Genomic DNA, 26,875 nt, shown 5'->3' with positions numbered 1-26,875 from the left:
AATTTCCGGAAGAGAGGAAACAGTTGTTGGAAGTGGTTGGACCAGAATTGCAGTCAATTTACGATGACATGGGCATCGAGGTAAATTCAAGAACAAATAATAATGATTAATAAGGCAGGAGGAAAATGAGCCGTCACTTGTAATATTCCATATAAATAAAAATAACAAATTTTGTACATCTTCATGCATGAATTTTATTTCATCAAGGACGATTTAATTTCTCAGCGCCTTTCATATCATCTTAAGACTCTGTTCTGTAAGATTCTCTTTCTTTCAAATTTTTGAGTCAGTTTTTTATTAAATAGTAAGGGGGAAAATTGAATCTCTTTTTAATACGAGGTTATGTACAGGTTCTTCTGGTGGATATGCAGTATGGTACTGAGGCCGATCCAGATAAAAATCCTAGACTTGCAGAATTCTTCCTGGAGGAGATCGATGCCTCTTACCGGCACTCCAGAGGGTGCTTCTTCCTGGTAAAGTGCTTCTACTTGTCAAACGTCAATACATCATCAGCATATCTCGTATCTAGGACACTGCGCGTTTAACTTGATCGCCTCAAACAATTCCTTTCAACAGCTGGCTCTCAGAAAAACTGTTTGATGCGAAAGTGGCGTCAAAGAGGTCTCTTTTATGAAACTTATCTCCGAACTGGGTGTACCGAAGCTTTTTAAATTTTACCACGTGAATATGAAGACCTTAAGGAATGTCCCGACACTGATGAAATTTCAAATTCTTTCAAATTTGTATATAGACATAACACTTTCTGATAAACAATGAAATTTCGTGGGTGTCAAGACCTCCTTTGTAGCCTCTATATCTCATGAATATGAAATTTATACTCATGAAATTTAAAATTCTTTCAAATTTATTTATTGACATATTAACACTTTTTGATAAACAATGAAATTTCGTGGGTGTCAAGACTTCCTTTAAAGCATCTATATTCACATTGTTAAGTCTGAAACGATTCGGTACACTTAGTTCGGCAAAAAGCTTCATGTATGATTCATCCCTTAGATATCATTTTGACATCCCCTTAAGGTGAAGTGAAACCCCCTTTAAATCAGTCGATCTGAATAAGACATATCCTTTTTTAAATTATTGAATCGAACCGTCTGATACTTTGACACATCACTCACGAGCACGTAGAAAAATCTTCTTTATCGACGTCGATCAAGTTCCTCGACGAGTTTCACTTCACCTTAAAGAAGTTACTAGATGTGAATTACGTCTTAATCAACTTGGGATTAAAAGAGACAATTAAATGACAGAGGAAATATTTCGTTTACTCATTTTATCTCACGTTTTATAAATAATTTGAGATGAAAATTCGTGTCTAAATTATTCAAAATGGCGGACCTGTAGAAGCGACAGACCTCGAGGCAAGGAAAACGTGGGGTTGGAAAACGCGATTTTGGAATGAACGAATATGAACTTCGGGATTACTTGAATATCAAACTGTCATTGAAAGAGGGATCAGACTTTTCCGTTTGCGGGGATTCGGATTCGCGTCTTTGGAAATGAACGGGCATAAACTTCGGGATTACTTGGATATCAGACGGTCGTTGAAAGAGGGATCAGACTTTTCCGTTTGCGGGATTCGGATTCAATCTTAAACCCGGTAAGTTAAATCGTTATTCTTGCAGTTGTTGGTCGGAACGGAGTATAAAGTTGGATGGGTGCCGACCAGCCTCGAGGAGGAAACTTTTATTGCATTGCGTGAGCATTGTTCAGTGCTCGACGAGTACTATGAAAAGGAGGGACTTAATTACGTGCTCAAAGCCACCAGGTAGATTTCCAATGACTCAGGAAACGTTTAACGCCGGTCCATTGAAGCTTTTATTAAGGGCGTTAATGAACACAATTTTCTTGTCATAGGGAAGAAACGGCCCAGGAAAGTTGGTTGGAAGTGGAGGCCAATTTAAGGAAAGCTCTTCAGGATGCAGCCGAAGCTGTGATCGCTGAACAACCAGACAATCTCAAAGCACAGGATGTTCTAAAGAGCACTGCTGCTCGACAATTGGAACATGCCTTAGGTACGTTGGCAATGTCAAGGACCTCCAGTTAATGCGGAATTGTTGTAATAACTTTATTTTCTTATCATTGTTCCACGTTCTCACATATCCAAACTATCATGTCGTGATGACATTCTAGTTTGAGTTCACAAACCGTCAAACGTTACACATGACGTTAATTTGTGTTTGACATCACTATGTGACGTTACAATCGAACGTCAAACGTCAAACATGACGTTAGTTTGTATCTGACATCACTGTGTGACGTTACAGTCAAACGTCAAACGTCAAAGATGACGTTAACTTGTATCTGGCATCCCTATGTGACGTTACAGTCAAACGTTAAACGTTACACATGACGTTAATTTGTGTTTGACATCACTATGTGACGCTCCAGTCAAACGTCGAACGTCAAAGATGACGTTAACTTGTATCTGGCATCACTATGTGACGTTACAGTTAAACGTCAAAGGTCAAACATGATGTTAATTTGTACCTGACATCACTATATGATGTTATGGTACAACATCAAACGTCAAAGATGACGTTAACTTGTATCTGGCATCCCTATGTGACGTTACAGTCAAACGTCAAACATGACGTTGATTTGTGTCTAACATCACTATGTGACGTTACAGTCAAACGTCAAACGTCAAACATGACGTTGATTTGTGTTTAACATCACTATGTGACGTTACAGTTAAACGTCAAACGTCAAACATGACATTAATTTGTGTCTAGCATCACCTTAAGGTGATATGAAAGTGTGATATATACATACCAAAACGTCAAAATATTGATGAAACTTTTCTCCAAACTGGGTGCACCAAATTATCTAAAACCTTAACACGTGATCATGGAGGCTTTAAGGAAGAACGAGCTGCCCGTGAGATTTCATTTCTCGAGAAACTAAAATCTTTTTTTGGCTTTTATCCGAGATGAGTACAATATTTATATCGAAAGAAGAAATTTCACGAGCGGCGCGTTTTTCCTTCAGGCCTCCATAATCACGTGTTAAAGTTTCAGATAATTCGGTGCGGCCACTTTAGAGAAAAGTTGTATAAATATTTTGACTTTTTGTTATGTATATATCCCACTTTTATATCACCTTAACAGTGTGTAACCATTCACAGGTTTAAAAAACGGCGCCGATGGCACAGTAGCCGTAATACGCGAATGGAGCGGTCCTAAGGCACCGGAATCATCCCCAGGATCATCATCATTAAAAGCCAGAGTAACCGAGGCTCTGCCATCGGAAAACATAATCCATCTGGAGGTAGAGTTCGAAGCCAACGACTCGGACCCCCCTTCAAGGGAGGTCTACCTTTCCACCCTTAGAAGTCGAATCCTGGAGAGGATTCAAGTCCTGGTGAACGCTTCTGTGGAGGCCAGCCCAGAAATCAAGAGTCGTAAGAAAATGGTCCAGGAGGTCTATGCCGAAAGTCTGGCTCATTTGGCTCTTCTTCGAGAGGAGAACCCAGCTGGGGTCACCGATGAGTCCGTGGTCCGCATAAAACAGCTTCTTATCTCCGGCATGGACACCAAACACCCTCCCATCCTGATAATGGGCCCTCGTTGCTCGAAGAAGTCCTCCATCCTTGCCAGAATCTACCAGAGTGTGTCGGAGTGGTTCGAGAGACCCACCTTTAAGGTCCTCCGATTGTGTGGTTCCACTCCAAGGTCGGCCTACAGCTTGGAATTGTTGAGGGTCCTTTGCGAGCACGTGGGGTTCCTCGTAGGGAGCAACGACGGCAACCTTCCACATGACGCTTCCTTCGATCCGCTATATTTGAACAATTGGTTCGGCCAAATTATCCGCCAGGTCGAAACCAGCCCCATCAACGAACAATTGATCATCATGATCGACGATTTGCATCGACTGCACCCGTTGGAGTGCGACATTGTTGCTGCCCTGTCATGGCTGCCCCTCAGCCTTCCACCAGGTAATTCCCCTGTAATAATGAATATTGGGAATACGTGTAACGTTGGTACAATGTCATCTACTGGTACATAGTATCATCAGTTACCGGACAATGTAACGAGCTATCGGGGGCAAGGGAAAGTTCTGTCGTTTTTCTCTAAAGAAGTGTACGTGTTCAAAAAACGACAGAACTTATCCTCACACCTAATAATGTGTTATTTTGCATCTTGTGTTGGTAGGCGTCCATTTGATGGTCACTTTGCATCGAATATATTCCCTTTCACATCTCCTTAATAGGGGATCATCTTCAGTCGATGGCATTTTGTATTTTGTGTTGGTAGGTGTCCATTTGGTGGTCACCACAGCATCGCCTCCAGAGGCGCTACGACTAACCCCGGTACAAAAGGAGAGATTCAGGAACGTGGAGACGCTGGTGGAGCTGCCAGAGACTTCCGTGGACCTTCCAGACGTGGAAGCAGCTTTGGATGGCCTGGAAAGGATGTTGGGTCGAGAAGCAGCCAACAGACTGGGCGCCGTTCTGGCTTGCACCGAGTACGGTCTTTCGGAGACAGAGGTCCTGGAGATGGTGATGCCGACTGGAGGTGACGGTCCTTTGTCTCTCAAGTTGGGGCAATTTAATTTCTCCACCTGGTGCTTGGCCAGGAGGACGTTGGCATCCTGGCTGAGGGTGCGAGTTCTCAGTGGGAGACTGATGTTTGGATGGCGCTGGATAAGTGGCGAAGTGGCCAGGAAAAGGTACGAGTTTGGGAGCTGATGAGCTCTTATCGTGCACCCTTCTTCATATCAATTTGGGATTTCATTCTGAACTGTACATGTAGATAGATAAGATGTAAAATGTAGGTAGATAGGCAGAGCGAGGCGTGGACGTTTTCTAGCTAAAACACTAATTACTCGATGAGGAGCTATAAAGGCAACCCATTAGGCCTGAGACAAAGTACCGAACGATGATATATCCTCTTGCGGCAAGTGCCAAGGGTTTCGGTCGGCACTGAAGGGTTAAAAAATCAACAGCTGATGGCGATGCTCGCTTTCTAGGTACCTAGAGGTCCAAGAAGTAGCCAGGTCTTGCCACACGGAGCTGGCGAACTTGTTCTTCGCCGTGGACGGCGAAGAAAGCGACGACGGATCCCCCCAGGAAAAACCAGTCGCCAGTCCTACCAAAGAAACGCCTTTCCAAAGTGCACCTCAGACCCGAGATATCGGCTACACCCTGAGACACGTAGAAGAAGCCTGGTTGCACCTGCTGAGAGCAGGAGACGCGGAGAAGCTGAAGAGGCTGGCCCTTTGTGCTTTCGACTTCCTCCTGGCTGCTGTCCAAACCATCTCCGTTAGCTACCTTCGATGTGTCTTTGAACACTCCAGAAGATACCTACTCGAACGAGACGTGGAATTGGTCTACTACTCCATCAGAAAGTCCAGCGACGTGCTGACGAGGGATCCGCTTCAACTGGGAGCACAACTCATCTGTTGGCTGCGACCAGTCACCGAAGATGGAGGGGACATGGTATGATTTGCATACTAATTTATGAGAAAATACATTGACATGTTTTTTATCTGAATAAACACTCATAAATCTCGTGTCTAATCTGATCAGACGAAATTTCATAGATGCTTAGGTGAGCGTTTTGCCCTCTGTTGCGCTCATACGTGCAAATACATACATGAGCGCGGACATGGTAAGACTTGCATAGTAATCCCTGAGAAAATGCATTTACATGTTTTTCATCTGAATAAACACTCATAAGTCTGATGACTAATCTAAGCAGGTTGAATTTCATAGATGACTTGATGAGCGTTTTGCCTTCTGTTGCGCACATACATGTAAATACATATATGAGCGCGGACATGGTAAGATTTGCATAGTAATCCTTGAGAAAATGCATTTACATGTTTTTTATCTGAATAAACACTCATAAGTATGATGACTAATCTAAGCAGGTTGAATTTCATAGATGACTTGATGAGCGTTTTGCCTTCTGTTGATATATGAGCGCGGACATGGTAAGATTTGCATAGTAATCCTTGAGAAAATGCATTTACATGTTTTTTATCTGAATAAACACTCATAAGTATGATGTCTAATCTGATCAGGCTAAATTTCTTAGATGACTAGATGAGCGTTTTACCTTCTGTTGTGCTCATCATGTAAATACATACATGAGCGCGGACATGGTAAGATTTGCACAGTAATCCCTAAGAAAATGCATTGACCCGTTTTATTATCTAAATAAACACTAATAAGTCCGATGTCTAATCTGATCAGGCTAAATTTCATAGATGACTAGATGAGCATTTCGTGTTCATGTATGCATTTGGTGCGAAACTCTGCCAAGTTTCTTACCTGATGTGCACTCCATCCAAGTTAAGATTTATATGTAGGGATGTACTCATACTTTCCTGTTCTTTTTTACTCAATACCTTTATTCCTGCTCGTTTGGTTCATCCCTGATAATTCATTAATCCATTCCAGGTCGGCCGCATGATAACAGCAGCCATGGCGTGGTGTGATGGGTACACGGCACCATTATTGGTACCACTGAATGGATGGCTTCAGCCTCCTTTGCCCCTTCAAATCCGCATGCTGACATGTCCTCAGGGTGTCAAACTCGTCGAGGCTGCCCCATCTGGACAACATGTCGTCGTGGTCCCATCAACTGGGGATCCTCAGCTTTGGCATGTCATGTCTGGTCGACTGGTACATACATTCAGAGGTAGGGGCAAAGGGTATCTTCGCACCTGGAAAGAAACGATTTCCTGCCACAGCAAATTCTAGTACATGGCTTAATTCAGTACATGTACTAATAACAAATCTGGAATTTTAAGGAGATGTGAAAGTGCCACCTGAGGACTAAATCGAAACTCTTCTACGAACTGGGTGCACCGAATCGTTTTAAAGTTTACAACGTTGATATGGAGACTGCAAGGAAGGTCTTGACGCTCATAAAGCTTCATATTTTAGAGAAGAAATTGATAAAAAAGTGAAATTTCATGAGTGGAGGCACCTTCCTTGTAGCCTCTCTATTCATATTGTAAGGTTTGAATCGATTCGGTATACCCAGTTAGGAGAAAAGTTTTATTAACGAGATGTCCGACGCAATTTCCATATCGCCTTAATTCCATTATTGTCAAATTAATAGCTGCACTTGTAGATCTGACTAGTTGGATTGATAAGACGATCGCTATCTCAGCTTTGAAGGAAGTGGAAGTGGATTTCTAATCGGTAGATGCTTGATGAAGGTTCTTTAAGGCGATGTGAAAGTGGCGTTAAAAAGGTCTCATTTATGATACTTTTCACCGAATTAGGGGTACCGAATCGTTTCAAACTTTACAACGTGAATGTGATGAAGGTCCTGACATCCATAAAATTTGAATGTTTTAAAAATTTGTTTAAGGATATTTTCAAAAATGTATATAAAAAATGAAATTTCGCTAGTGTCAGGACCTCCCTTATAGCCACCATATTCACGTTGATAAGATTGAAACGATTCGGTACAACCAGTTCGTAGAAAAGTATCATGAACAATTGAGCTTTCGGATGTCGCTTTCATATCCCCTTAAGGCTGTACGTAAAATCTAGAGATTTTAATGTTTATCCAGCAGAATTATTCAAATCAGTGCCTGCTGTTTTTTGGTAGCGATCGATTTGCGGGCCCAGAAAATTTCTTCTTTCCTCGTGCGATTGACATCCTGGAGATGGACAATCGTAATTGTTTCATCTGACAATGAGATGACAGTAGCCGTCATCGACGAGGCATGGTCATTTATACCTCCATAGATGGAGATTAGATTTCCCTGGTTTTTCTGAACTAAATAGCGTAGTTGTCATTTTGCACTGAGTTGAGATATTAGAGCTGAGTCTACTGAAGTAGAGAAAGTAATTACCCTTATTATAGAGAATTTATCCATTCTATCATTTTACCAACTCAGATAAACACTATTATTTATGATACATTGGATTATATTTCCTTCGGCCGTGGCGAGTGAAAAAATTTGCAAATGTACAAATGTACGTTTTCAATTACAATTGCATGTACAAGAGGAACATTCTGAATGTTCATATAATAGGTGATAATAGCATCTTAGTGCGTTAGGGTGCTCTCTACGCATATGTTGATACCAAACTTGCGAGGGAATCTGTAAAAGTAATTTTATATATATACTTTATATATATATAGCATAAAGGGCCTAGCGCTGAAATGGCTGAATCCAGTTGAACTTTGAGAAGGTATTTTCAATAAGGACTCCCAGATTCCCTGGCAAGTTGCCGTCGCATAACCTAAAAACTAGAAAGCCAATCTCTAGATCGCGCGACCGCTTTGCCGATGTCTCACGAGGTCCTTTCCCTCTCCTCCTCGCCATTCCGGTGACCATTCCCATCTCCATCCTTGAAATCGACCTCGCTTCCGCAACCCCGCTGCTGCCGCTGCTGCTGTGCCATCCTGGAATCCCGAATCCCGACAAAACGGCCCACTGTTGCTAACCCCCTTAATCTGAAACACCTCGGCCTGTGCTCCTGTCGATCCTTCCCGTTCGCCCTGGTTCGCAGGTCATTTGGGTCCCATCTCCTGCTTGGCCATCACGCGGCAATCCCAGTACCTGCTGACTGGCTCCGAGGATACGTCCGTAATAGTCTGGGACTTGAAGGAATTGAATATGCGGCGCAGGATCTACGAACACATCGCCCCGGTCCTGAGTTTGGCCCTAGTCTTCGGGAACCGCATGGTGGTCAGCGGTGGCGAGGATTCCAGGATAATAGCGACTAGCCTGCTCACCGGGGAGGTCCTGACCAGGGTGGACCATCACCGAGGACCCGTCACCGCGGTCAAGGTGGACTCGGCAGAAGAGGTCCTGGTCTCGGGGTCAGCCGACGGGACCGTTTGCCTTTGGTCCTTGGAGAGCAGACCTCTCTTCACTTTGCTCAAGACCATCGAATTGCCCTCTCCTGTCGCCATGCTCGACGTCTCCGTCGACTCGGTCTTCCTACTTGCCGTTTGCGAGGACGAGAAGATGTACCTCAGGTCCTTGGCCACTGGCACCGAGATACACACTCTCAAAGGACACCAGGTACTCGCTCTAGGAAGGACAGATTGTATCATCTCGAGGCGGGAAACGTTAAGGTGATATGAAAGTGTGATATATCCATACCAAAAAGTGAAAATATTGATGAAACTTTTCTCCAAACTTGGGGCACCGAATTATATGAAACTTTAATACGTGACTATGGAGGCTCTAAGGAAGGACGCGCTGCTCGTGGAATTTCATATTTCGAAGAGAAATATCTTTTTTTTTCGTTCTTGTCCGAGATAAAGGCAAGATTTAAAAAAAAAAATGAAATTTCACGAGCACCGCGTTCTTCCGTAGAGCCTCATAATCACGTGTTAATGTTTCAGATAACTCGGTGCACCCAGTTTGGAGAAAAGTTTCATAAATATGTTGACGTTTTGGTACGGATATATCACAATTTCATATCACCGATATATTTAGATATTTATATATAGAATTATCCTTATATGTAAAAGTTTCATATTTTCACGTTTATCATTTAAACATGAAAATATGAAACTTTTCTTCAAAGTGGATGCACCGAATAATTTGAAACTCTAACACGTGCTCATGGAGGTCCTAATAAAAGTTGCAAAGTTCCGGAAATTTCATTTTTCAACCACAAAAAGTGTCTTCTCTTACAAAATGCAAATTCTCTCTTAAAACACACACCCAAGATTCTATTTTAAAATACGTAACTCTTCAACCACAAAAAGTGTCTTTTCTTACAAGATGCAAATTCTCTCTTAAAACACACACCCAAGATTCTATTTTAAAATACGTAACCCTTTTTTCATTTGCCCTTTCAACTTGATAAGGGTCCAGTGAGAAGTGTCTGCTTGGCTCGAGATTGCAGAAGGGCCATTGCTGGTGGAGTCGAAGGTCGAATCTCGGTTTTCGATATGCACTGTGGAAGACTCACCAGAACGTTGCCCGTTCACTCTTCCGGAGATGTCACTTGTGTCAGGGTAAAGTGATCCCGAGATGAAATTAAGGATAAATTCATTGACGGCTCTAGAATTTTTGGGCGTAACGTTTTGGTGTCCTGTTCATAGGTGACCGATAAGGACGATTTCCTTATCACTGCTGGTGGTGGTCGCGTTACTTATTGGAGTTTCCGTGGCGAAGAGGCGACCGCTTTGAAGCCCACCAAACCAGGAACGAAGCAGGAATCTTTACAGCCTCATACGGCAGCCATCACATGCTTGGACATATCCAGAGATGGTGCGACAGCGGTGACAGGAGGAGTGGACTCCTTGGTCAACCTTTGGCAGCTGAACACCCACGAGTTGCTGTCAACTCTGGAGGGCCACATCGCAAGTGTCACCTGCGTGGCCTTTTCTGCCTCAGGACTCTTCGCAGCCTCGGGTGATTATCTAATTTGCCTTAAAGTGATATGAAAGTGTGATGTGTACAGTGGCGGACATGGATGCCTCCCCTGCAGATACGGCATCGCCTGTGCAGGATGGGAGGGCATTGATGTCTCCCAGTGTGCATAAGAAAAAGTGAAGATATTTATAAAATTTATCTCCAAACTGGGTGCACCGAATTATTTGACACTTTAACACGTGATTATGGAGCGCCGTAAGCAATACGTGACATTTCTTTTTTCGACACAAATTCTCTACTTATCTCGGAGGAGAACCAAAAAAGATATCTTTTTCGTCGAAAAATGAAATTTCACGGGCAGCGCGTTCTTCCTTAGAGCCTCCATAATCACGTGTTAAAGTTATAGATAATTCAGTGCACCCAGTTTGGAGAAAAGTTTCATAAATGTTTTTACTTTTTGGTATGTATATATCACACTTTCATATCTTTTTGGTATGTATATTACACCTTTTATATCACCTTAAGGTCCTATACGCTATAAGGGAGGTTCTGACATCCATGGAATACGAATTGTTTAAAAGTTCGTTTATAGGAATTACTTACATTTTTTATTCAAAATGATGGGTGTCAGGACCTTCCTTATAGTTTCCATATTCACGTTGTAAAGTTTGAATCGATTCTATAGACTCAGCACAGAGAAAAGCTTCATGAACGATCGACCTCTCGGATGCCACTTCCACATCCCCTTAAGATGTAATGAAAGTATACATGTACCAAAAAGTCCAAATATGCATAAAATTTTTCTCTGGGTGCGTCGAATAATTTGAAACTTTAACGCGCAACGATGGAGGTCCCAAAGAAGGTCTTGAAACACTTGAAATTTCATTTTTCGAAAGGAAACGGTGTTTTTAGTAATAAAATTAATTTAAATGATATTTATATAATAACATACGACCACAAATGTTATTTTGTCGTGTATGAATTATTCTTTTAATATATTCCAGGCTCCGAAGACAAGACGGTTAGGGTCTGGGGTCTGACTTTGGGACTTGTAGTGGCGACTTTTAGACATCAGGCTCCTGTCACCGGAGTGACAGTTATGTTGGATGGAAGAAGAGTAGTTAGCTCCGACAGAGGTGGGGCTATCAGGGTTTGGGCTGCTGATAACGGAGTTCTGGTGCAATCGGTGTCTGGACCAGGCCGATGCTTGGCGGTGACCTCCGATATGAGGTGAGGATGCAAAATGTCGATATTTGAGGCGAGAATGCAAAATGTCGATATTTGAGCCGAGAATACAAAATGAGATTTGAGGCGAGAATGCAAAATGTTAAACAATTTTCTTTTTTAAATCCAAATTTTGAAAGTGCCAGGATAATTCTTAGGTGCACCGAGTCGTGGGTCAAAGTCTCAGACGATTCGGTTCAATACCCTTTAAAAAAAAGTGTCTTATTCGGATCGACTGATTTGAGGGGGGTTTCGTTATCATAAACTTTATCAATGAAGGCTTAGACATGTTGCCGTTTCATGCTGCTAAAAATTTTCTTCCTTCAAGTCATTTAACTCGTTTTTCTTCCGTAGGTACACCGTTTGCGGTTCAGGTGACAATCACGTTAGAATCATGGGACTGGGTGCTGGACCAGAGGAGAAGTATCAGGTGTCCCATTCGCAGGAGATTACGTGCCTCGTCGTTACCCCCGACTCGCAATCTCTGATAACAGGTTCAAGGGACACCAGCCTGAAGGTGTGGCAACTCGCAGGTGGAAAGTTGTCGCAGGTCAGTTTCCTGACGTCTATGGTACCGCCAAAATGGGGAAAGCTTTCACGGATCAGTTGGGCTAAGTTTCTACCGAGTTAATTAGTCCGGCAAGGGGTTAACCATGCTCCCAACTCCCAGGTTCTGGTTGGCCACACCGACCACGTAACCTGCGTCGCCGTGGCGGTCCTGGACAAGTGCACGGTGGTTTCCGGTTCCCGGGACGCGAATCTGATAGTCTGGGACATCAACACCGGGGCGGATCTGCACACTTTGACCGGCCACTTGGGATACGTTACCTGTGTCAGGCTTTCCGGAGACGGAAGCTTGGCGGTTTCCGGAAGCGAGGACAAGTGCCTGATCGTCTGGGACACGAAAAAGGGCACGGCTGTGAGCTCGATCATGCTTCACGTGCCCGTCCTGGGAGTCGAGATGGCCACGGACTGCTCCAGGATGGCCGTGCACCTGTTGGAGCACAAATGTCTGCCCATCCTGTGTCTGCACAACACTCCTGCACAGTACGTCAAACTTCCAGCCTACGTCGCTCCCAGGGACCTCAGGCCTTCCGGGCCGAAGAGACCAGCCAGGAGGCTGCTGAAGAAGGAAGTCTCTTTGGACACCTACACCTGGCAACGGAAGTACGGACACCTGACGTCAGGTAATGCGACTTGTCGTTGGTCGATATTGTCCTAGAATAACAAACGATCTGTGGTTGGGGTCCAGGTCCAGTTTGCAATGCTAAATCAAAGAGTTAGGTTTCTAGTAAACGCACATCGAGTCAATTATCCATATACAGGTCGAACGCACTTGCGCTCGAACCAGCGCACCATCGCAGCGAAAAAGTGAATTAGAATGGAAAATAAAGAGGTTTAGGAGCTAGCTCGAACAATTTACTTCAACTACTTCGACTTGTCGTTGGTCGATATTGTCCTAGAATGACAAACGATCCGTTGTTGGGGTCCAGGTCCAGTTTGCAATGCTCAATCAATGAGTTAGGTTTCTAGTAAACGCACATCGAGTCAATTATCCATATACAGGTCGAACGCACTTGCGCCCGAACCAGCGGACCGTCGCGGCGAAAAAGAGAATTAGAGTGGAAAATAAAAAGGTTTAGGAGCTAGCTCGAACAATTTACTTCAACTACTTCGACTTGTCGTTGGTCGATATTGTCTTAGAATAACAAACGATCCGTTGTTGGGGTCCAGGTCCAGTTTGCAATGTTCAATCAATGAGTTAGGTTTCTAGTAAACGCACATCGAACGCACTTGCCCTCGAACCAGCACACCATCCCGGCGAAAAAGAGAATTAAAATGGAAAATGAAGAGTTTCAGGACCTAGCTCGACTTCGGGAACATCTTTATTTTTTCTTTCCTACCCGAATTAAATGGGAATATAATCGATATTGCTTTGTTCAGGTATTATGGTCGCCGCAGTGGAGGAGCGGCTGAAGCGTCGTTTCAGCGTCAGCGCTTCCATGGAAGAGATCAGCAAAGCTGGACTCGCAGGGTCTCAGTCCGGACTGGGAGCTGAGCAAGCTGCCTTGGCTCAGTCCCAGCACTTCGATCAGCTGGAAGCTATCTGGAACAAGCAGTCTCCACCTCCAAGACCCCGAGGTCTTGGTAGAACCTTGTCCAAGCAAAGCTCCCTCCAGGCCAGTCGGATATCCGACTCCGAGGAAGAAGGTACTTCAACACCGAGTGACATTTTCGCTTAACCCTTTGAAGGACGGAATTATAGAAAATGAAAAGACAAAATTTCGAGCTGGGTAAAAGAATATCCCACCGTTCATATTGACGCATTAAAAAGGTGGGACACTTTTAATACCACCGTACCTCAAAGAGTTAACCCTTTCGTTACGAGCGCCGATTATAATCGGCACACATGCGACGATCTTTATGTACGAGCGCTGACTATAGTTGGTAACAAATTCTGCCATATCTGCAGAGTATCTTTTGATTGTATTCACGCGTATTGGATGAATCATCCTAAAAGTACATTTTGAACATAGGTAACACAGTTTAGCCATCGAACTGCCGAAGTGCAATATGCACCGTTTCGGTGTGGTTAGACTTTTATTTGGAAATTTAATAATGGGGTAGTACGACAGAACAATTGTTATTTAACACTTATAAAAGTGTACATACAAAAAGCCGTCAAGGAGGCGTTGTTCAGGTGGAAAACGTAAGTTCGAACACCGAAGACTGCCGAAGCGCAATGTGCACCCTTTCGGTGTGGTTAGATTTTTATTTGGAAATTTAATAATGGTGTAATACGACAGAACAATTGTTATTTAACACTTATAAAAGTGTATAAACAAAAGGCCGTCAAGGAGGCGTTGTTTAGGTGGAAAACGTAAGTTTGAACACCGAAGATTGCTGAAGCGTAATGTGCACCCTTTCGGTGTGGTTAGACTTTTATTTGGAAATTTAATAGTGGTGTAATACGACAGAACAATTGTTATTTAACACTTAGAAAAGTGTACATACAAAAGGCTGTCAAGGAGGCGTTGTTCAGGTGGAAAACGTAAGTTTGAACACCGAAGACTGCCGAAGCGCAATGTGTGCACCCTTTCGGTGTGGTGTCGTTGTCTTGCGGAGCGGACTGCCGTAATGAAAGGGTTAAGGTGTTGCGAAAGTGTCATATATATATTTCAAAAAGTCTAAATATTCGTAAAACCTTAAGGCTTTCCATTCCCAAATGGCTCGTTCTTGGGTATTATACGGATATATCTTTTTGTAGATGTTTCAGACTAATTCACTTTCGCCGAATATCGAGACTCATGGACTTCGAAGTGGGAGGATGTGGATTCGACAATGTTGAGGGGCACCCTCGTTCTACGACTATCATGCCTATTCTAATTCTAAATGAAAGATCCTCGTGTGATACCTTTCGTGCAATAAAGCTGATGCATGCCTACACCATGTCTGAAAGTTGGGACGAGTTTGCCGTTTCTTCTGATCCTTTTTCTTTCTACTTTAGTTGATCAGGTCGGTTAAGGTGAAGTGAAACACGTTGAGGAACTTGATCGACGTCGGTAAAGAAGATTTGCCTAAATACCTATGTCACCGACATTGCTTTTTATATTGACAGCAGCGTCGAATGATATTGGGTATTGTACTAAATGGCATACTCCACCTGTCGTTTTTATACGATAATTGTGCCCATAATTATGAAAGTGGTCTAAGTCATATATTGTTTGTTTCGAAATTACATTGAATTAATTTAGTTTGAAATAATGTGGCGTGAAATAACTGATAAACTCATTTTTTTTTTCAATTTTGACTTAGACCACTTCATAATTATGGGCACAATTATAAAGAAATCGAAGTAAAACTCAAGAAATCCTCTGGATTCGTGGTTTCCGAGGCCCTAATTGACTGCAGAGGGACCCCTTGCGCCATCTGTGATTTCCGAGTCAACTAAATGTTCACTCCGAGACTTCGTACAGGTCATAGAAAATTGAACATTGCGTCTTATGTTCGGCAAATTGACTGACCAGCTTTTATTTTATATATATAATCCTGATGAAACTGTGCAGGAGTTCCTAACCCTGAAACGAGCACTAAAAGTACTGTCGAACAAAATGGCGAACGAGAACATTCGTGGCTTCTTATCGCATATGAACATTTATTAGGACGTTACTCGAACGTCTTTATGCAATCCTGGACATAATTATTCCCGTTTATGCTGCTAGGTCGTGAAATAGAGAGGTACTACGATATTAGATAGATCGATAATGTCAATTCTCATTGGAAATCCATCAGACTTCCCGTTGTCCTTCGGCAATGTTCCAGTAATACTCTGCCAGGATCTTCCACGCTTTCGGCGCCATGAAGCCATCAGGTGGTTCTTTGCCAGATTTGGCAAGACCTGCAAAGTGTAATTGCAATCAGAATTGATGGCGAAATCCGAGGAGTTATTCATTTAATTTAAGGTGATGTGAAAGTGGCGTCGAAGAGGGTTTGTTTATAAAACTTTTCTCCCAACTCGGTTTACCGAATAGTTTGAAACTTTACAACGTGAATAGGAAGACTATAAGGAAGGTCCTGAAACTCATGAAATTTTAATTCTTTTCAAATTTGTTTATAGGTATTTTAGAAATAGTTTATAAAAAAATGAAATTTTGCGAGTTTCAGGACCTACTTTAGGGTCTCAATATTTACGTTTTAAAGTATGAAACGATTTGAGACATCCAGATCGTAGAAAAGTTTTATGAACGATCGAGCTTTCGGATGCCACTTTCACATCCCCTTAAGGTGATATGAAAGAGTCAGCCTATATATATCTGAGAAGTCAAATCGTTGGGGAAAGTATTCTCCGAATAGGGTGTACCGATTCGTTTCAAATTTTAGTAGGTTCTGAAATTCATGAAATTTCATTTTTCGTAGAAAATTTATTTACTTGTCATGGATTAGTACCAATATCGTGTGGCCTGTGCACGTTTCCGATTCAGCTTATGGTCCCACTTGAGTATTCAAAATGACGTTCCACCAAAAAGGGTATAGATGAATTTTAATTTATCGACCTGGATGAAATTTCTCAGCGCCTTTCATATCATCTTAATTAAATAGGTTGGACTCACCGCGCATTCTCGTGCCGGATATGAAATCGAAGTCCTCCGCTCGTTCGGGGTTGAAGAAGGCCATCTTCTTGTTCTTCTTGTCGTAAGCGGCGACCCTGAAGGGCACTATTTCGAGGTCCTGTAATCCTGGAGAAAGTGGAAGAAGACGAGCTCCATGGGTGGGATCGTAAAGGTTCCCATCAGGAGAAGGAGCAATTCCTGGATGAGGGATTCCTGCAGGATCTCGACCAACTATATAGAAATTAGCTCCGGCCACCATCCGAGCTCTGGCGTGCCACTGTACCTGAAATTCCCCATAAAAAATGATATTTAATATAATACTCAAAGAATATCTCATATAAATGAAACATATCTAAGAGTATATTCCCGGAAATATACACATGTTCTCAGAATATATATATTTCCGTGTGGGTTATTTCTTCGATAAAACACAATACGTTAATACAAGATTGATAAAGAGAAACATCGGTTTATCCGGAAACGTTCGTTTCTTCGCAATATAAAAATTAATTTACAGGCTTGTGTTAACTATAATATACACATGTTTTCAAAATATGTGTATTTTCGGGTGGGTTAATAGTTCTATAAAGCACAATACGTTAATACAAGATTTATAAACAGAAATATCGCTTCATCCGGACACGTTCGTTTCTTCGCGATATAAAAATTAATTTATAGACTTGCGTTGACTACGATATATTGTGCTAATTATAATATACAAATGTTACTGAAATATGTATATTTCCGTGCGGGTTATTTCTTCGATAAAGCACAATACGTTAATACAAGATTGATAAACAGAAATATCGCTTTATCCGAACATGTTCGTTTCTTCGCGATATAAAAATTAATTTATAGACATGTGTTAACCACGATATATTGTGTTAACTATAATATAAAAATGTTTCCGAAATATGTATGTTTCCGTGCGGGTTATTTATTCGATAAAACACAATACGTTAATACAAGATTGATAAACAGAAATATCGCTTCATCCGGACACGTTCGTTTCTTCGCGATATAAAAATTAATTTATAGACTTCCGTTAACTATGATATGATTCAATGGGTAATAGTAACATTTTTCATCCGTGGAAAATACCAAGTAACGTGTAGCCTTGAAGAGCAATTGAAATTATTGTACGTGACTGGAGGAAGTTCCATTTTTTTAATATTTCACCGTCTTCAAGGAAACAAATGTGGAAGTGTGCTAATTAAGTTCGGCAGGTAAGCGTTTCGGAAGTCAAGGGTGTATGGAAGGTTTTGTTAATTGTGTCTATTGTTTTAGGACGTGGAGGTGCAATGGAACGATTTGGGGGAACTACAGACCTCCGTAGGACCGGCGTACATCATAGGGCTTGGGAAAATGGCCAAAAGAGTGTCAGGATGCAAAAGTCCTTCCTCCAAAACCGCCTGATGTTGGCGTATCCTGACACTTAGAGGTACATCGTCATCTTTGGTCCATCCACCAAGAGGATGCAGCAATAAGACGGGTTTCCTGTATCCTCGCTCTTCCAGAAGACGTCTCCTGGTGTCCTGAACGGAACATCAAAAGTTAGTTTTTTCGGTAACGTTCATCTAATTTCAGGTTTTATGTATTAGGGGGACCGGGAAGTAATGTCGTTTCTGCGCATTGAATTTAATGTGAGAAAACGACATTACTTTCCGGTCCCCCTATCATATAGAATGACTCTTTCATTTCACCTTAACCCTTTGCCGTACTAATTAACTCGGTAAAATCTGGTAATGTCCTGAACGGAACATCAGAAGTTAGTCTTATTGGTAACGTTAATCTAATTTCAGGTTTTATGTATTTAGAATGACCCTTTCATTTCACCTTAACCCTTTGTCGGACTAATTAACTCGATAAAATTCGAACCCAAGTGTTCCGTGAAAATGTTCAGTCGGCCGATATGCCGAGGAAAGATAATTGCAGCACGGGACAATTTTTTTAACCGAAATTCAGATTACGAATCTGACTCGTGATGGTCATGTTTGGCCGAAAATTTTTATCACGAGTCAGACTCGTCAAAATACGGCAAGGTGTTAAGGCGATATGAAAGGGTCGTTCTACATATATAAAACGTCAAAATATTTATGAAACTTTTCCTCAAACTGGGTGCACCGAATAATTTGACATTTTAACGTGTGATTAGGGATGTCTTGAAATTTATTCATAGAATGACATTTCATGTCACCTTAAGACGATATGAAAGGGTCATACTATATACATGAAACGTCAAAATATTTATAAAACATTTCCCCAACCTGGGTGCACCGAATAATTTGACATTTTAACGTGTGATTAGGAATGTCTTGAAATTTATTCATAGAATGACATTTCATGTCACCTTAAGACGATATGAAAGGGTCACACTACATACATGAAACGTCAAAATATTTATAAAACATTTCCCCAAACTGGGTGCACCGAATAATTTGACATTTTAACGTGTGATTAGGTAGGTTCTAATGAAAGTCTTGAAACTCACTTACAGAATGACATTACACGTCACCTTTAGGTGGTATGAAAGGGTCATTCTATATACATTAAATGTCAAAATAGTTATAAAACTTCTCTCCAAACTGGGTGCACCGAATTAAGGAAGTAAGGAAGAAGGCGATACGTTCTCCTTACTTCTGCTACTATTTCACTTCAGTGCGTCACTTTCATAACCATCAACACATACTATGTATTTTCTATTTTCGCATCGCGTTCGTCCTTACTTCTGCTACTAATTTACTTCAGAGCCTCACTTTCATAACCATCAACACATACATTCTATTTTCTATTTTCTTTTTTCCACTTTCCTAGATGGCGCTCGAGATGAAAAGACGACAAGTACCTGGAAATGTGAATTTTGCCTGAATTTTACCTGCATGAGAAGTGCGTGGCCATTATGGATGGGATTTCTGAGTTGGAAAGCAAAGACAGCATCAGCTCCAATTTCTCTGCACCTGGTTCTGATTTCGTTAGGAGTTAATCTGAATTGATCGAGGCCATCGTTCCACCTGATCCTTGCAAGGACTTCTAAATCTCCTCCAACCAGCCAATCGCCCGATTTATGTATCAGACGCACATAAGGATGGCCCTGATTGTTGGTGCCGAATTGTCTGCAGCAACGCTCTTCTTTTCGATGTCTATAAAATTCGGGCCTTCTCAAAACGGCCAAAACTTCTCCTCGATGTGTAAGCGAGATCGCAGGGGATGATCGAAGCCGATCTGCGTCTTCGCTTTTCACCGCCAGGACGATTGGTATCGATTGATTGACTTCTTCCAGTTTTCCACCGGGTTCCAAAATCCGGTTAAAGTGTTCTACCTGGAGGTATTCTTCTTCTCTCATGAAGCCGCTTAAAGGGGAAGCCCATCCCTCGGACAGGACCTGCGATGTTAAAAGACATTCCGTTTTGCCATATTTCCATGTCTGAGGACATTTCAATAGTAAGTTCCAAGATTATACCACGTTGCACGTCCTTAAGGTGAAGTGAAACACGTCGAGGAACTTGATCGACGTCGGTAAAGGAGAGTTTTCAAAATACCTACGGTCCCGACGTTCGTTTTTATATCGACAGCTGTGTCGAATTGGGTATTGTACTAAATGGCGTACTCCACCTGTCGTTTTTGTAGAATAATTATAAAGAAATCGAGGTAAAACTCCTCCTCTGGATTTGGGGATCCTGAGCCCCTAAATGACACTTGCGCCATCTGGGAGTTCCGGGTCAACTAAATTTTCACTCCGAGACCTCTTGTTATCATCGTTTTTCATTGTTCGGTTCAATACTCTTTAAAAAAAGGGGATTATTCGGATCGAATTACTTGAGGGAAGGTTTCACTTCACCTTAAGTTAAAGACAATTATAACGTTCAATTGAAATAAAAATTTACTAATAGGGTAAACATGCATGTTAGGTGTCTGTAGATTTTCTGACTTGTAATTCTTCCATTTTACGTTTTTCTATGCGAAACATCAGTTGTGAAGTGTGTACAAATGTGTGCAAATTTCCGTCAATTTTTTTTTTCGTATGCGTTCTGAGAGACCCATGAATAATTATTTTATTTTTCATTGACTTTGTATAGATGTGATTTATCGACCTGCATCTAAACTTCAGTTGTGAGGTGTGTAAAGATGTGTGCAAACCACCAATTTTTATTTATATACGCGTTCTGGGAGACGCATGTATAATTATTTTATTTTTAATAGATTTTGTATAGATGTGATTTATCGATCTGCATCTAAACTTTAGTCGTGAGACATGTAAAAATGTGTGCAAATTTCCATCGATTTTTATCTCTGTATACGTTCTGGGAGACCCATGAATAATTATTTTATTTTTTATTGACTTTATATAGAATATGTGATTTATCGACCTGCAGCCATTGGACGTCGAGTTGATCGATTTCTAGTCGATCGAGGGTGACAGCTTCGGCTTTGACGGATGGAAGACGAGCTGGGGCGACGAACAGTTCCTTTATCGGAATGTCCCTCGTCTGAGGAGTCTGGAGACAAGGAGATTTTCCATTTATCGCCGATGGTAAAACATCATTTCTCTCCAGGAACTCCAGAAGAGTGCTGGTGGACTTCTCCACGGTGCAACCCTGAGTTTCCAGGACGAGATCCGCTCGACTTGGTCTTTCGTAAACTTGGTCGATGCCTGTGAATCCTTTGATGGATCCTTGCCTAGCTCGTCTGCAAAGATGAAAATTAAACAGGTAATAATAAAGAGATATCATGAAAAGTGACTCTGTCGCTTGAGATACTTAGCAAAGATAACAAAGAAATATTTAGAAATTATTCTAAGCTACTAGGGGGATCAGGTATTGTTTCCATTTTATTGTTGGGAAATTGAGATGATCTCTGAGACCACGTGTCGTGATGCCGAAAAAGTATGTCAGCTGTTAGGGGTTAATTTATAAGATTTTAAAGGAAACTGTTATCGACAATTAAATTTATTAAAATACCTGTATAGGCCCTTGACGTCCCTCGCCTCGCAGACGTCGAGAGGAGCGTCGACGAAGACCTCGAAGAAGGGCAACCCGGCCTCTTCGTGAATCCTTCTGGCCATTTTCCTGTCGGCCTCGAAAGGGGACACGAAACTGCAGAGCGCTATCAAGCCACTATCAGCGAAGAGTTTCGCCACCTCAGCAACCCTACGGACATTTTCTTCGCGATCTTCTTTCCCGAATCCCAAATTACGGTTCAGACCAGTCCGGACGTTGTCTCCGTCCAGGCCGTAGGCTGGGATGCCCCTCGTTATCAGAGCTTCCTCCACGCGGAAAGAGATGGACGTCTTTCCGGCTCCTGATAATCCCGTCAGCCAGACCGTGCAACCTCGGAATCCTTTTGTCGATCCAAATGCTTCGCTCCTTTTGTGTCTGGATACCCTATGTGCTTGGGACACGACGTTTCCGTTCTCCTTTATCCCGCAGACCTGCAATTTCATTTGCATTGTTAGATGAAAGTTAAATCCCCGTTTCGAGTAAAGAGACGCGGTGATCGGGCGAGCTGTGAACTTGTTTGAGACGCCACCGCGTTTCTTGAAAATCAACGGAGTCTTTTTCGCTTCTTTTATGTTTGGTCCGCATATTATTGGTAAGATTCATATTTTTAGGGATATGGGTTTGGGACGTTTCCTTTCTCCTGCATCTCTGTTTTGAGTAAAGAAACGCGGTGATCGGGCGAGCTGTGTACTTGTTTGAGACGCCACCGCGTTTCTTGAAAATCAACGGAGTCTTTTTCGCTTCTTTTACGTTTGGTCCGCATATTATTGGCAAGATTCATATTTTTAGGGATATGGGTTCGGGATGGGATGTTTCCTTTCTCCTGTATCCCTGTTTTGAGTAAAGAAACGCGGTAATCGGGCGAGTCGTGTTCTTGTTTGAGACGCTACTGCGTTTCTTGAGGATGGACGGGGTCATTTTCGCTTCTTTTACGTTTGGTCCGCATATTATTGGTAAGATTCATATTTTTATGGATATGGGTTTGGGACATGACGTTCCCTTACTCCTGTATCCCTGTTTTGAGTAAAGAAACGCGGTAATCGGGCGAGTCGTGTTCTTGTTTGAGACGCCACCGCGTTTCTTGAAAATCAACGGAGTCTTTTTCGCTTCTTTTATGTTTGGTCCGCATATTATTGGTAAGATTCATATTTTTAGGGATATGGGTTTGGGACGGGACGTTTCCTTTCTCCTGTATCTCTGTTTCGAGTAAAGAAACGCGGTAATCGGGCGAGTCGTGTTCTTGTTTGAGACGCCACCGCGTTTCTTGACAATCGACGGAGTCATTTTCGCTTCTTTTATGATTCGTCCGCATATTATCGGCAAGATACATATTTTTATGGATATGAGTTTGGGGCACGACGTTCCCTTCCTCCTGTAATCCTGTTTTGAGTAAAGAAACGCTGTGATCAGTCGAGCTGTGAACTTGGGGAATAATTTTCGATCCAACAAATGTTCTAGTGGATCTCGCTATATACTTGCTATATACTCGCTATATACACTAATGTAATTTGAAACGTTTAACTAAACTATTTGGTCCATTGGCCATTTTCTAAAATTAAGGAAGCGATTTAACCAGAATACTTCATTGGATCGAGGCAGATGAGTTTGATGTAGGGATTGAAATTCGGTTCTTGCTGAATGAATTAAACTCTTTTTCTCTTTGCATGGTTCAGAAAACGGGTTACGAGGTTTTAGAACGTCACCGCCATTATACCTTGGCACGCGGTGGACCTTTCTGACTTTCCTTCCTCTCGCGTCTGCAATTTAATACCACATCGTTATGTAACCGCAATGTATTGCTCAGTGCACTGGTATTTGATCTTACCGCGGGACATAATTCAGTTATCACAGTATATCCAACGAGGAAACTTTTTACCACTCGGCCAAACATCGATTTGCGATAGGAGAACCAGAAGCATGGAACAAAAATCTGAATCTTTATCGCGGCAGAAATTGTTTCCGGGCATTTATACCCGACGTAAACGATATTTCACTGATTTAAATACGTCCTTTGGACGCGTTCCACTTCAAATGCTGATAATGCGCTTATCGGCGACATTGCGACTGCACGAATCCTCTGAAGTAAGCTTTTCTCTCGTAAAAATGCGCGAAAGAAGAAGCAGTTTTCGTAAATCAATAATAAAAAGGAGCTGAATAACATGAGGTAAAAAACCGACATCCTCTGTAACTCCAATTCTTTTTCAAGCCAAGTAAAAACTGGTAAAAGATGAAATTACCAAATATGGACACTCCAAAAGCAATTAATTTTCATAAATCGATAATAAGAAGAAATGAAATAAATAAGGTGACCAGAATGAAATCCTCTGTACCTCAATTTTATATTCAATCCAAGAAAAAAATATTGAAAATATGAACTCTCTGGAATAAACTATATGTTTAGAAACATAGGATTTATAAACATTTCTTGGTTACAAAGGAGGAGTACAACGAGGTGCCACATTAAGTTTTGCCGCAGAAATCAAATAAGATTTAACAAATGTGTGACCTCAAAACCACGTGGCGTTATAAAGTCCTTCAGAAACGCGTTAAAACGATTTCTGGGTGTACATGTAATACACGGTTTAATGATTTTTGAGAAAGGGACGAGTCAAATGCAAGATTTGCTCATTATTAATGAAAATCACATTTTTTCGAGCGTTCGAGCGTTTTGGTGCTCTTTATAAGATACAATACCTCTTGTGTGGCACTCGTCGAGGTGGGAGTGACGAAGATGCCCATGGCTTACACGAGAGACTCGGAAAACTGCGAAACAACGACCGTGCACCAAAAAAAGAATTGAATTTTCCGTTTCAAGTAAAACGTGCGGCGTTGTTTACTAATTGCGACTCGCGTCGATAAAGGCGCGAGCTCGGCGCGCCTTTATCCGCGCCTGGACCCGACCGATGGCAAGTCAACGGTGAAAGTCGAAAGAAAGTGGCTTTCATCGACATCGGAGTGGCCAAACGCGAAGCCAGAGAGGATATGAGTCCCAAACTTGTCCAGAACTGGCCCAGTCTGCTCATCTCGAGAGGCTATTCACTTGGAAATCAGTGAAACCGATTTTCTTCTTTGAGAACCGATTGCCTTTCATTTCATATGATAAACAACAAAGTGATTTCTGTGATTTCATATGATAAACAACACGCGATGTCTTTGATTTCGTGTGATAAACAACAATGTGATGTCTTTGATTTCGTATGATGAACGGCAACGTGATGTCTTTGATTTCATATGATAAACAACACGTGATGCCTTTGATTTGATATAATAAACAACAATGCGATGTCTTTGATTTCGTATGATGAACGGCAACGTGATGTCTTTGATTTCATATGATAAATAACAATGTGAATCGGTAGGAGAGACATGAAAAGAGCTGGTATACGCTCGGAAATCAGTGAAAAGGAATTTCTTCCTTGAGAACCAATTGCCTTTCATTTCATATGATAAACAACAATGTGATGGCTTTGATTTCATATGATAAACAACACGTGATGCCTTTGATTTCATATGATAAACAACACGTGATGCCTTCGATTTCATATGATAAACGACAATGTGATGTCTTTGATTTCGTATGATGAATGACAATGTGATGCCTTTGATTTCATATGATAAACAACAATGTGATGTCTTTGATTTCGTATGATGAACGACAATGTGTTGCCTTTGATTTCATATGATAAACAACAATGTGATTTGGTAACAAGCGACGTTCGGCCTTGAAATTCTGACGTTGTTTCGGTGATTTTCAGCGATTTCCAGTTAATTTCCACGTGATTTCCGGCATTAAACGTAAGAAGTACCAAGACCAGTAAGAATGATTGGTTTCAGATGGTCCATACTATAAAAAAAAAATTCACCGGTAGTTCTAGGGTTAAAATCCATGATTTCCTGAGTGAATGATACCCTTCGACTCATCCCGAAGAACAACTTACTCCATTCATCTGGGTTGTTGGTCTAACTTCGCAAAGACTCATCTTGCTGCACTTGTCGCGAATCTATTTGTTGCTTCGTTGTCTCTCTTCTCTTCCCGATCTTTTCCCGATCTTGCTTCACTATTGGTACTTTGCCTTTATTTGTTCGCTGCAGTTATTAAATACGATCACGATGTGTGTTGTGTTGTACTTTGTTTGTTGTTAGCGTGTCTTTGATATTTCACAATACGAACGATATGGTATGATTTCCCAGACCTGCAATCTTTCTCCTCGATCTTGATATTTGTTGATCTGTGGTATTCTCTTGAATTGTGATATTCTCTTGGTATTCTATCTTTGCTTTGTGGTTTCGTTGCCTTTCCTTGATCCTTCCGTCCCGTGCCTTTGCTATTGTTTTAGCCGTAGCTTCTTCCTCTATCTTGCGTTTCTTTTCTTCTTTTTTCCGAGTTGTAGCTTCCCTTTGCACCGTAATTTCTATCCGTTGTCTTGTATCTTGTATCTTGTATCTCCCTACCACGGTTGTTTCTCTCAGCGTTGCGTAATCCGAACTCGAATGTAACCTCCACTTTCGCTTTATTTCGCGTAAAAGGATCTTCACAAATCTTTCCTCGGTGCCAACTCCTTGCTTCAAATCTTCCAACAATGCCTTCTCTCTTATCTTCTCCTAACCTCTCTTTTCTCCAGGTTCCACCGAAAATCCCCTTATATTGGCTACTTTTCACCTCGGTTCCAACCAAATCCACAACCACAATATCTGTTTTTTATCCGTGCTTCATTAGTTTCTCTTTTTTAAAAATTCCCGCTTCTCTTTAGAGTCCCGACTTTTCTTATCATTCCGAGTCAATTGTTCTCCAAGATAGCGAACTTCGATTAAAAGTGGACCGATCTCCGATCAGCCTATCGGGACGCGGTTCTCCGACGGCGAACTGGCGTCGCGACGACTACGACTCGTCGTTATATCGTCGGCGTCGTCGGCGACGATGTCGTCGTTTCGAGGTGACGTTGTCGTCCAAGAGAAGGCGTCTCGTCTCGGAGGGGAGGCCGAACCCGAGAAAGAGAAAAGGATAGAGGAAGCGCACGGTGCTAGTTTTTGCAGTTTGGCCGTGATTTAAACGTTCTCCTAAGAAAAACTGCAAGAAAAAGTACCAAGGTTTCGGGTGTGTCGACAATGGGGGGGAGAATATTTCCAGGACATCTTTTTCGGACGCCTTCACGTGGCTTCGCGGCTTGGCGTCGCCGCCGCCATTTTGGAGAACCTGAGATTCACTCTAGGCGG

The 26,875-nt window shown here is 41.9% G+C and overlaps 2 protein-coding genes across 3 annotated transcripts; one reads left to right on the top strand and one right to left on the bottom strand.

Annotated features, from left to right (window-relative positions):
* LOC105702231 (NACHT domain- and WD repeat-containing protein 1) lies at positions 1–15,216 on the top strand. The gene is made up of 16 exons (XM_023432010.1): positions 1–80; positions 351–473; positions 1,647–1,789; positions 1,879–2,036; positions 3,149–3,958; positions 4,278–4,692; positions 4,993–5,461; positions 6,428–6,668; positions 8,504–9,021; positions 9,819–9,968; positions 10,056–10,368; positions 11,334–11,559; positions 11,908–12,103; positions 12,224–12,740; positions 13,498–13,764; positions 14,822–15,216. Exons 1-16 carry the CDS (start codon positions 69–71, stop codon positions 14,833–14,835), a joined length of 4,572 nt encoding a protein of 1,523 aa, XP_023287778.1. The 5' UTR covers positions 1–68; the 3' UTR covers positions 14,836–15,216.
* A 476-nt stretch (positions 15,217–15,692) lies between these two features.
* Positions 15,693–26,513, bottom strand: LOC105702241 (bifunctional 3'-phosphoadenosine 5'-phosphosulfate synthase). 2 transcript variants are annotated; one of them, XM_012429646.1, is made up of 7 exons: positions 25,600–26,513; positions 21,623–22,092; positions 21,032–21,350; positions 19,540–20,046; positions 17,993–18,199; positions 16,665–16,947; positions 15,693–15,952 (listed from the first exon to the last, which is right to left on the bottom strand). In XM_012429646.1, the coding sequence occupies exons 1-7, from the start codon at positions 25,639–25,641 to the stop codon at positions 15,843–15,845; spliced, it is 1,938 nt and encodes a 645-aa protein (XP_012285069.1). In that variant the 5' UTR covers positions 25,642–26,513; the 3' UTR covers positions 15,693–15,842. The 2 variants fall into 2 exon arrangements, with proteins under 2 accessions (XP_012285069.1, XP_012285068.1); XM_012429645.2 differs by lacking the exon at positions 25,600–26,513 and adding an exon at positions 23,487–23,874.
* Positions 26,514–26,875: the final 362 nt, after the last annotated feature.

This window comes from Orussus abietinus, unplaced genomic scaffold, assembly GCF_000612105.2.
Source record: "Orussus abietinus isolate OABI.00-Male unplaced genomic scaffold, Oabi_2.0 scaffold217, whole genome shotgun sequence".
NCBI classification, from domain to species: domain Eukaryota; kingdom Metazoa; phylum Arthropoda; class Insecta; order Hymenoptera; family Orussidae; genus Orussus; species Orussus abietinus.
The sequence above is the reverse complement of the archived record's forward strand: the minus strand, read 5'-3'. Positions and strand labels throughout refer to the sequence as shown.